We start from the raw sequence: 12,196 nt of genomic DNA, 5'->3' as shown, positions 1-12,196 counted from the left end.
ATCCAAACGCAGTTCGCTTGTTTAGGCAACTATATTACGTGAACGTCACTGTCACACTGAACGTCCTGCTGAACCCTCTTCAAACTCTAAAACTCTATATGGAAAAAAGGGACATATTTCAGGAACATAATCCTGAATTAGGACAGAGAGGTAGGAGCTGCAGGAGGAGGGTGTATTTTCAAATTCTGCTGTTTTTATTTTCCTTTTCCAGTTCCTGACTACCCCAGCTTTAATGTCTAAGCCTGGATTATAGTTCCTGCACCAGTTACCACAGGACCTTTTAGCACCAGCTTTCACAGCTGCTGTGACATAATTGGTTTCCACACGGACTTGCAACACACATGGCTGATTATTACTGGGTTTTGGTAAGTCTGTCTCCTTCAAAATAGAAAACACAACACCAAAATACACACAGTTTTTTTTATATAATAAAGTCCTGGATCAGATCTGTGGAGAAATATTACTATAATATTATTACAGTGCTGTTTTCCATTAACCTATTATCACAAACTTACAGTAAACACCAGCTGCTGCTTGGAATGAACCCAAACTAAACATAGAAAACCAATGTTGGATAAAATGAAAAAGTAATTCACATAAAATTCCATTCATAAAATACACTGCATTTACTGATATTTGTGAAGGACAAGTCTGTGCATTTAGTATCAACCTACCTGTCCATTGTGAATAATACTTTGCGCAAACTGATCATCACCACAGTGCTTTTAATCTCTAAAGTGACTGTACCCTAAAATAAGGTCAAGATTGCATCTTTAAAGCTCAGTTTATTGACTTGTGTAATACTAGTTGACTCCAATTAAAGTAAACTCTCAAATCCTGCAAAGCCATGGTTAAGGGCTCAGAGTGCCACAGGCTTTGATTATTTCTGACCAAACAATTGATCACACAATCTAAGTAGATCAATAAAGCTGAGTTCACACACTACAAGCTTGCTGTCTGTAAGTCGTTGTGGTTTTCAGAACGTATGACTGACTGGCAACAGGGGATCACATACTACAAAGTCTTTCAGCAGGAGGAATCCTAGATGAGCTCGTCTGGTCTTCAAATTACATTTGTCACAAAAACACATGCGAGAATTGACACAGGAAATAAAATACCATGTGCAAGACATGATTTTGGTCTTTGTTGCAAATGCAGCACATACAGTAAAGTTCTTACTGTCTTGCACTCTCAATGGCTGTAACTACCAGACAGGTTCAGTTATTTAGCATGCTAGATATCTAAATGTACCAATTTGCAAGTGTCGAGCCAATGCTGATTCACCTCTAATCTAGGGCTTCTGTCAGGGAGCTCCAATAACTGTCAGCAGGTGGAAAATCATGGCTAAAGTTGTGTAGTTTGAACTCTGCATTAGTTTATTCTGATTACCTGTGACACTGTGATGCTGCATTTCTTGGCCAGCTCTTCTTTGGCCTCCTCGCTGGGGTAGGGGTTACTGAGGTGGGAGTAAAAGTACTCGTTTAGGATCTCTGTTGCCTGTTTGTTGAAGTTCCTCCTCTTTCGTCTGGACAGGAAGCAGAAAGAAATGGTCGTTAAACAAAATTTATCCCTCACTTGCACCTTCATTTAAACAAGGATAGTTTAGTTTTTAATTAAAAGCTGTTAAGATGCATTTAGAATAAAAACTTAAGAGCACAACGTATGAAAACTAGAGGACAGTTTTGTTAGATTCTGTGCCCCACATGGACACACACAGACCTGGCGTCGAGGAAGCGCGAGCGCAGGATCATGACGGCCTCGCAGGTGCTCTGTTTCAGCTGCATCTGGATGGAGCTGAACTTGCGGTGGATGATGCTGACCATGCGCTCGATCTCTTTGGGCGAGATGGGTCGTGTGCGAGACTGCTCCCTCAGCAGGTTCATCACATGGGTGGTGAACTCATTGCACGCCTGGATGCACAGACAGACAGGATTCATAAAAAGAAGAACTATCATAGAGGCTCAACTGCTCCGCACAGAACAAAAGGGTGAAATTGGATTCTGGAGAGGCTGCACCTTCACTGGTAGGCCTCGGCCTCGCAGACGCAGGTCTGACAGTGTAACAGCAGCACGCGTTAGAGGCAATAAGAATAGTCTAAATTAAAGCAGCAGACACAGTGCCATGTTTCACACCAAACAAATGTAGCGGTGGAGTCATACAGTGGAAGCAGCGAGACTTGCGGTGCTCTGAATATTAAAAAGACTTCTCTTCAATGGAAGAGAAAATGTGACAAGTGAAGAGAAATCTAAAATGACAGCAGGCTTTCAGTCCCGTTAACGTTCAAGAGGTTTAAACTGTCTCCCTCTCTTTTTACTCCATCTTTCAGTCTACCTCGTTCTCTCTGTCTGAATCAGTCACTGGATATGACTGCATTCAGAGTCAAGGTGTCTGTTGCTTGTCAACACCAGGGTTACGTCAGTCAAAGTGATGCACCGAGCAGCCGTTCTGCTTGCACACACACGCCAGACACTACTCACTCATACACGCGCGAGGTGTACGTAGCGTGGTGACACAGAAATGCTCAGGTGTGTATTGACTGTGACAGTTAGCGATGACTAGCCTTCCTCGGGAGAAGATGACAAACCCAGGACGCTTTGACTTCCGAGGGAATGACAAGACGTTACAGTCTTTGGAAAAGAGCTGGTGTGTGACTGATATAATGGCTGCTTGCCTGCTGAAGATAACATCTCTGAAAGCATGGCTTGTCATGAGTTGGCCTGTGAGATTATTATGCTTAGTTAAAAATTCTCAGGGAAATATCTCATTCATCGCTTATACAAAATGATTCCTATTTAGGTTCTCAGATGGAGCTTTTTCCAGCATGCACTGCACAAAGGACGAGGAAAAAGACTCGGACACAATGCCAAAACTCTGAGCAATTTAGAGTCTTCAATTCACCTCAGCTGCATGTTTTTTCACCTTATTAGGAAACACAGAAACGTGATGGAGAACATGTTAAAAAAACGAAGGTCGAGTCTCCATCCCTCATTATTTTCTCGCATTTATTCATTTTATTTTTGTTATTCTAAAAGAGAACATTTTCTTTCTGCTTGCTCCTCTCAGCAGGGAGAGCTCAGAGGTCAGGCAAAGGTGTGACTCACTACACTACATCTTTTGTCCCCTTGAAAAAGACAGTAAACATGTTTGCAATTTAATTAAGACACATATTTTGTGCATGTCAACAATATAATAATTTATAAAGATTAAAATCACTGACTTTTGTATTTTTTAAGTTTTGCCTCTGTCCACCACCAGTCGACACGATGTCCAACTTTTTCAGTAGTTGCACATTTAAACAGAAAAGAGAAATTTAAAATTACAACACATCCTACAGTCGTCATCTGAGTAGTGGGAGGATTTTGGAAACACTGATATGTATCTATGTATGAAACAATGAAAGAAACTACTGCTTGAAAAGGTGGAAACAAAACACTGGACTGTGAGGGGAACATAACATCTAACAGTGCCTGACTCATTCCTATTATGGGGGCTGATTTTAAGGGACAGTTCACCCTAAAATCAAAACCTGTAGAGCTATTTATCACTCTAGCTTGTTTTGACGTGAGTTGCAGAGTGCTGGAGATATCAGCTGTAGAGACGTCTGCCTTCTCTCCAATATAATGGAACTAGATGGCACTCAGCTTGTGGTGCTCAGAGTGCCAAAAAATACATTTGAAAAACTCAACAGCAATGTCACTTTCCAGAAATCATGACCTGGTTACTCAAGATAATCCACAGACCTTGTTGTGAGCAGTTTCATGCAGGAACTATCTTCTGTCTATCGAACTACACCTACCAACTGAATCATCGTGTGGTAGGAAGGGTGCATCTACTCATGGACAAGAAGCTCATGAGAGTGCGACATGTAAACATTAATGGCGTCCTCTTTAGCTGAGCTGTAACGTTAGCTAGCTCAGTGGTTCTGCGCAGTTACACGGTTGGTGGGTGTAGTTCGCTAGAGAGAAAATAGTTCCAACATTAAACTGCTCACAACAAGGTCTGAGGATTATCTTGAGTAACCAGGTCATGATTTCTGGAAAGAGACATTGCTGTTGAGTTTTTTTCAGATGTATTTTATTTGGGCTTTGAGCACCACAAGCTGGCAGCACACTGTTGGTTAGCATTGTTGCCTCACAGCAAGAGGGTTCCTGGTTCGAACCCGGAGTAGGGGAGCCCGTCTGTGCAGAGTTTGTATATTCTCCCTGTGTCAGTGTGGGTTTTCTCCAGGTGCTCCAGCTTCCTCCCACAGTTCAAAGACATGCAGGTTAACTGGTGACTCTAAATTGCCCATAGGTGTGAATGTGAGTGGGAATGGTTGTCTGTCTCTATGTGTCAGTCCTGTGATAGTCTGGCGACCTGTCCAGGGTGAACCCTGCCTCTCACCCAATGTCAGCTGGGATAGGCTCCAGCGCCCCACGACCCCTAATGGGATAAGCGGTTACGCAAAATGAATGAATGCATGAATGAGCACCACAAGCCGAGTGCCATCTAGTTCTATTATATTTGAGTGAAGGCAGACAGACAGGTAAGAGGAAAAATATGTATGTTTGATTTTGGGGTGAACTGTCCCTTTAAGTTTTGAATGAAGTCTGAGGACCCCATTCATAGAACATGGGAATCCCATTGACAGTTATGTGCTACAAGAAGCTAAATAAACAAAAATCAAGAAACTTCTCTTCCACCCCACCTGTTCATATTTCTCCAGCTCTGTGTGGTAAATTTGTCTGATCTGAGACAGCTTGGCCCGGTAGTCAGAGTGTTCCGCTGAGTTGTCTGCGCCGACCCCTCCAGTGGCTGCTGCGGCCGCTGCAGCAGCTGCCGACCCGCCACCTTTCTCCGGGCCGGCCACGCCCTCCGCCAGCAGCATGTTGTCCAATCGCATCAGCTGAGGATCTGGAGGCTCCTCCTCCTGGGCACCACGGATACTGAGCACTGCAAAGAACAGGAGAAGATGATGTGAAGACACCGATGCTAAACAGTCCTGTTTATATGGATGTTCAAAATGACTGAGCAGCAAGAATTATACTACGACTGAGAAAGAGTCTTAACTCCAGCCTACTGAGCGAACTCCCTGAAATATGGCCATCGATTTAATAGTTCAAGTCTGTGCCATAAAATGCTGCAGCCTCACAGAGGCTGGCAGCTAGGCAGGACCATAAAACTATCATTTCATCGATTCTGACTATCATTTCATGTAGAAAAAAAAAATTAACACAGCCTTTCACCAGAGTTCATCTTTCATTGCTCTCCTTATGCTCCTGCTAGGTTTTGTTTCTGGCTGATGGCTTTATTATCTTGTCAGATGCCATCTAAACAGAAAAACAAAGTAATAACACACATTAGACACACTATATTAATGCAATGACACCTGGTTGAAATAAATCCGGAGAGGAGATTAGAGAATAGGAGCTAAATCAAATAGTTCCAACGCTAGATGAAGATACACAAACTGAAAACATGACGACTAATAAACAACAAAAAGTTGAGTAAAAGTGAAAGGGTCAAAATTCACAGCCATTTTATTATTGTGATTATTGAGGTTTATGATTTCAAAACTGACATCAGCAACGAGAAGATTTTTCCTCATCTTAATATCAAACCAGGGGTATTTAAGTTTGAATTATTTATTAGCTTTGATTTATTCATTTTCATTTTTGCTTTCAGTTCAGTTTGTAATAGTTTAGTTCTTATCAGTTTCACTATTATTTTTTTTTATTACAGTTAGGGGGTATTTGTCAGTGGTAAGATATAAGGAGTTCAGAAAAAGTGTTACAACACAAACGCAACACTTTGTGGAGGCAACTGACTCACAGTCACGTAGACATCATGGTCTCAGTGAACATATGCACCAGTGCCTCCTCATGCTTGTTGTGTTGTTGAACTGACAAAGATTAAAGCTAAAAACACTTCTCAGTATAATTTCATTTTATTTTAGTTTTGTAACGACACAATATGTTCTAAGTTTTTAACTAAAATGGTTCTTCACACCTAGTTTCAGTTTCGCTTTAGTTAAATATAAAAACCCTGCATCAAACTGAATGCACAGTTATTTTGCTTCTCCTCACATCATACCAATACCCACTAAATTATCATTCTAACATCACAACTGGAACACCAATGCAGTATACATAGTTGGGACGATATACAATTTTAACACAGTTTACCAATCAAAAACACAGTAAGTTGATCATGGTGAATTTCCATTACCTGGATAATCATGAATATCATGTCCATGCAGTCATTAAAAGAGACTGCTGGGCAACTTACAATAAAAGAGACTCAACCGACCTTTATCAAGCTTTGGCAATTTCATATTTTAAGATATGTTGCCATTTCAAAAAGCCTGGCTTTTTACAGACACACTATGCAGGATTTTCCTTAAAAGGATGTATAAACTCATACAGAAGTAATCCCTCTAAATCGGTGGTTCCCAACTGGTGGGTCACGGTCTAAAAATGGGTTGTGGGTCCATTCTGAATTGACCGCAGGTGACTTGCGAATGTGTCCACGTTGTGAAAAACACACTTTATTTTTTAAGTACAGTGAATTCCCGGCACAGAGCTTTTATTCTGAAGTGCCGTTTCCTGCTGTAGAGTGAGTGACTACTTGACAGACAGCAAACTTGCTGGACAACATGGCCAAACAGACATATGACGCTGAATATGTTAAACTGTGTGGACCTTTAACTAATGACTGAGGAGAAATCTGGACCCTGTGTCTGGACCAGTTGAGACCCACCGCTCTATATCATCACTTATGACCTCATAGTGTGTAGCGGTGTATTTATCTGTAGAGACTCTGCCCTCTGACTGTTTTGTCTTATTTTCTGTGCTCGGGAAGTTTATGGGCGTGTACCCCCAAAAAAGGCAGCGACCAGGTACCAAACCAAAAGCAGCAGGCATCACAGAGGCACAGCCATGAAAAAATGCAAATCTGTAAATCTGGGGTTGTCTTTTACTTTCTGACAATCCTGCATAGTAGACCTTGAAGACTGTTTTTCACTGTCTGACTGCAATAAAAAAATATTTATTTATCTTACATTTGTTATTTGTAATGTAAGATAAACTGATTACGGTAATTTTTTAGTGTCGCTTTAAAAGTTTTAAGCATATTTTGATAATTATTGGGATAATATGGCAATTATTTTGGGCAGGATACTCATGACATGAAATTTTGATATTGTCTCACGCCTTATTCATGTTGTAATCTTCATCTGACTGAGGATGTTTTTAGGACTGTCTCTGAGGTCTGTTTACACACTTGTTTGGGGGTTTGAACCTGCACGCATTCACACACCTACAGGCGCTCAGCTCTCAACTGACACTCAGCTCCCATGGTGTGGAGACTGAAGTGTAAACACAGCAAAGACAGGCCTGCTGAGACAGACATGCACAAACAACATACACGATGTACATATAAACGAAGTCACACGGCCTGATGTTCTGAGACACGTATGTGACGCAGGCTCACGTGAGAACTATTTAAACACTGCTATTTTAACTACAGAGCAGAGAGTGAAAAACATGCAGGTGTTTCAGCATGGGTTTTTATTTTAGGATCAGCTGCACTGCCCTGCCTCTTTCTGCCACCAGAAGGCTCCCTCGGTAAAGCAGCAGTGTCCTGCTTTTCTCAGAGGTGCTGAAAACAGCCGACCAGGTGCAGCCCTCCATTCCATCCACTGTCTTCAAGGACAAAGACAAAGCTCAGGCTGCCACAACATTTTTCATACACACTTTAATCTACGCATCTATTAAGACGGTTTCAGGAGGACGATCTAATACTCCACCCTGTATGTCTCGTCCATGATGACTGTAGACAGTGAGGGTAAATGACAGGTTGTGTGACAGAGCAGTAAAGCCACATTGTAGCCCACAGTCACCAGCGACGGCTCTTTTGTAATGAGGATGTAAGGCTGAGTCGCCCTGTGACCTTTCTGGTGAGCAGGGGGTCCAGATGGATTCCCGAGGCCGCACGGGGAGCTCGTCTACCCCGGTCCTCCTCTTTTCAAGCTTTCAACCCCCCCTCCCCTCACTCCTCCTTTTTCCTTCCCTCTTTTTTCCTCCTCCAGCAATAACATCATCCATTCCCATCAGCTCCAACACGTGAGCAAGCTCAGCTCAAGAGGCAAATGTCAATGGCTATCAGACGGTTGGAAAAGGTCAGGAGTTCAGATGGGGAGCAGACGCATGTGCATGTGTGTGTGGGTGCATGTGCACATGTGCTGGTAGATGAATATGTGGATATTTTTCATGTGAATCACACCAGCGGGAAATTATAACACTCGCCAATTTAATTCTGACAAAATAGTGGCACATCCCAACCAGAGGGGGAATCTAATGAGCCTAAGAGTGATTTATTCATTCCCTCCAAGTCCCTGAGTGCACAACTAAAAGCATGAAATGGATTAAATAAATACAATTAATAAGGAAAATCAAACAATTCACTGTGCTGTGGCATAATTACCCTAACCACAGCCATCAGCTTTATTTATTTCTGTTCAGTAATAGCAATGAAATCGATTAGACCTCAATGCCAGTCAGAGTGCTCGTTGTGAACTCTGCAACTATACATTAACATAATCACCTGACAGAGAGAAGGCCCCTCTTTTACAATCCATCTCATGCTCCCTAGACTTGTGTTATACACCAAAAACCTTTTACACACACTTTGTAGTCTATTAGCAACAAAGGCATGGCGTCCATACTGCTCCGCAATTCCCTCATTCCACGGACAGTCACAGATTAGTATCTATAAAAGGAAGATGGCCATCATCTCATCTTGATCATTACCGACAGACTTAATTGAACAATGAGAGGACACAATTCCCCTCTCTGTCGCTTCCTACCTCCCTCCCTCCCTCCTTCCTCCTCTCCTTTTGTGCATGCTCTTGTATAATTCCTTCCCTGAGATGTGGGGCACTAAAACCCAAAAAGGCAAGGCATAAAAAATGAATACGTATCATAAACAATTCCCGAGCCGTTTCCTGAATAATGAATGGAATTCTAAGAATAAGTCTTCGTTTTGGTTATTGACTAAATTAATTTCTGCTGTTTTACTTCCTTAAGGGCTGGCTCATACCCATCGCCACACTGCCTGCTGTTTGCAGACAACAGGAGTGTAAATAAACATGACGATTAAGCCACCCACTCATACGGGGGGAATCAAGGTGCACGCACACACACGCAACACAAACATACACTTTGTGCATGTGCACACAGGAAAAACACAAAGCTATGCACATTGGCAGCCTACCCTGAGCACCCAGCCTGGCGCCCTGCAAGTGCTTTTAAATGAAAACATGTTTAATTAATGATGTTGAAGTATTCTGTCACAATTAGGAAGATTTACGGTCAAACAAGGCAGCAGTGATGTCCCTGACAGCCATGATGAAAGTTTACCCTTCTTGCCTCTGACTGGCAGCTAGCAGCCAACGCTGGACTGGATCCATTTCCCATCAATACAGTAATGCAATACACTCCGCAGCACTGTAGTGTATATGTGTGTGTTTGCGTGTGTGTGTCCTTCCTTGCCTAGCACTTGTCCACATCACATGACCCCAGAGAGGGGCAGGCAGTGGCTGTGCTCTGTATTGATTGTGTGGGCACACGTCATCTAGGGTTTCAGCAGTTAATAAATCAGGCCTGCTCCTGACACAACCGTGTGTGTGTGTGTGTGTGTGTATACATTCGTGTGTGTGTGGGCCTGTCACAGACCAGTCAGCAGGAGTGAAAGCGACAGCCACATGATAATGTAACATCACCACCATTCATCCCTGCCACACAGCATTCTGAGACAAAACAACAACAACCTAGGAACCTGAAAAAAAGCAGCGTGATTTACAGCAGACATGACAAGTATCACTAATACAAGTTCCTCCCCTCCCTGCTCCTTCAAGGAGTTCAGCATCCTGCTCTCATCTGCATGTGATGCAAGCCCAATAAAGCAGACTTCATAAGACGCAGCGCGTATTTCACACTGACCCACACACAAGAGGAACACTACAGCGCTATTATCATTAACACTAAATGAATATGATGTTACATTACATCTAATTTACTGTATATGTGGTCATTTCCACTGAATTGAATCTGAGTTTTACTAAAGAAGGGGCAACTGTTATGGATTTACTAATCAAACCTCACAATGAGGTCCATGCCATGAAAACAACATGATCTAAACGAACTATAACTACATTGTCGGACGATATATTGTTCCAGAAATAATTGCGATAAAGGACCATTTTATGTCACGATAATATAACAGCTTAATAATGCAAATACACCCTTTTAAAGAACATGAACTTTTAATCATTAAAAATATTCAGATATAGGAATTATTAGTAGTATATTACCAAATACTAAATAAATAAAATGTAAATAAAATAAAACCACACAATGAAAACAACAGATAAATTTGACTCGTGAGCTCTGTTAATAAAAACTGCACTTAAATAAATATGAAACATTTTGGCACAGGGGTAAAAAGAGAGTCATTTATCCCTTAAAAAGAAATGTACAAGGTTAGGCTAGTTTTATTGCCACTGATTTTAAACAAGTCGAGATACGCTCATTAATGTTGCTTTAATTCTTCTAGACTTATTCTCCTAAACTTTCAGACTGGTTTGTAACCGCCAAGAAAAACTCCTATTAGCCTCTATGTTATTTTCTTTTTTTCAATTAAATCTTTATTAAAACAATTTTTGTGACAGTCACGTGTCAGTTACAACCGCAACGGTACAGAGCTAACCAAACAAAAACTGCTTGAGTAAATATACATATTACAGCCTGAAGGATTAATGTATCTATTGATTATTATTCCAGTCCAGTGTCATCTTTTTGAGTCTTGTATAGAGTCAATTTCTCCCATTTCATTTCTAGTTGTGCTTCATGTAGTCTCAGTATGTGTCAATTTCTCCATTAAAAAGATTTACTCTACAATTGTTAACCATTGGTCCTTAGCTGGTGGTGTTTCTTTACCCCAGCTCCTAGTGATAGTTTTCTTGCTTGCTGCTAACAATATTTTAGCACTAGCAAAAACATCTGCTTCAGATAATCTGCACAGATAAAGCACCAAACATCTGTTAGGAACCTCATATCCTAGTATGTGCTAAAGGTCTTTACATACCATTTCCCAAAATACAGTTATCATTGGACCGTTCCAAAAAACATGAGAGTGGTCTACATCAGAAGATCTCGCCAACGTTTCTGGCAACTATGGAGATTTCATTTAGTTACTTTTCAGTTTTGGTGTAATAAAGAAACGAATCAGATTCTCCCTGGTTCGTGAGTTAGTGGTTAAATGGTGTATCGTCCACATATAAGCCTCAATGTTATTTTCACTTCACCTGGTTCACTGTTGCTCTGTCGGTGTGTGTGGAGGAGCTGCCTGAGCTTCGCCCACGGTGAAAGACTACAGAGCAGAAGCAGTGCGACCAAAATGTGTCACAGCTTAACACTTACGACCAACGTCCAAACCTTGTAATGGTTGGGAAAACTCTGCTGTTTATTCTGGCATCATGTTGGCAACACTGTAAACACACAGGCATGTACTGATATGATAATTACATTATTAACTAGCTGTGCAATGAATGAACATGACCTTGATAGTGTCCAGTACACAATGTTCATTTATTGCACAGCTAGTTAATAATGTAATTATCATATCAGGTCTACTTGTGTTAATAACACTGTATTAAATGTTCATTTGTGTAATTTTAGCTGAAAGCTAGGTTTGTGTTTTATCCATGAATCTGTTGAAAGAGTGTCCCACCAACTCAGCATTACACTCTGTTACATGGTCGGACTCATGACGGACAGTTAAAAAAAAAAAGAGTATCTAAATTGATGCAATAAAATCAGAAGATATCGTCTTTTTTTATTTCATACCTTCTCCTTCCTGGTGAAGTCCCGGTGCCTAAACTACCCACAATGCAACTCAAACACTGACAGATTGGTTGAAGTTTCAGGTGCATTATGCTAGGAGCTTTGAGCCACTGGCCTCAAGAAGAGATGAGGCGTTCCAGAGGTCTGTAGAGCTGAACCTGAATATTCAACTTTTCGGATGTCCGTTCATTGGGTTGGAGTGCACTTTAAATTTTGAGGTTCAGCACTTTGTCTAACATTGTTTCAGACTTAGAGCCTATTATTATAAGCATTTTTGTGGGTTTATAATTTATCCATGTTAACAAAAATTGTCA

At 41.3% G+C, this 12,196-nt stretch overlaps 1 protein-coding gene across 6 annotated transcripts in view; it reads right to left on the bottom strand.

Moving 5' to 3' along the window:
• The window catches only part of pbx1a (pre-B-cell leukemia homeobox 1a), a 105,740-nt gene that overhangs the window by 11,118 nt on the left and 82,426 nt on the right, over positions 1-12,196 (bottom strand). For 4 of the 6 annotated variants that reach the window (XM_078173359.1, XM_078173358.1, XM_078173361.1 and 1 more), the window contains 4 exons: positions 4,688-4,932; positions 3,218-3,271; positions 1,720-1,910; positions 1,390-1,525 (listed from right to left, as the gene is read on the bottom strand). In XM_078173359.1, the coding sequence (XP_078029485.1) occupies positions 1,390-1,525; positions 1,720-1,910; positions 3,218-3,271; positions 4,688-4,932 (626 nt within the window). The remainder of the gene's footprint in view (positions 1-1,389; positions 1,526-1,719; positions 1,911-3,217; positions 3,272-4,687; positions 4,933-12,196) is intronic. The other 2 variants (XM_078173360.1, XM_078173362.1) reach the window with 1 other exon arrangement.

Source organism: Epinephelus lanceolatus, chromosome 12 (assembly GCF_041903045.1).
Source record: "Epinephelus lanceolatus isolate andai-2023 chromosome 12, ASM4190304v1, whole genome shotgun sequence".
NCBI lineage: Eukaryota > Metazoa > Chordata > Actinopteri > Perciformes > Serranidae > Epinephelus > Epinephelus lanceolatus.
This window is presented reverse-complemented; position numbering and strand designations above follow the sequence as displayed.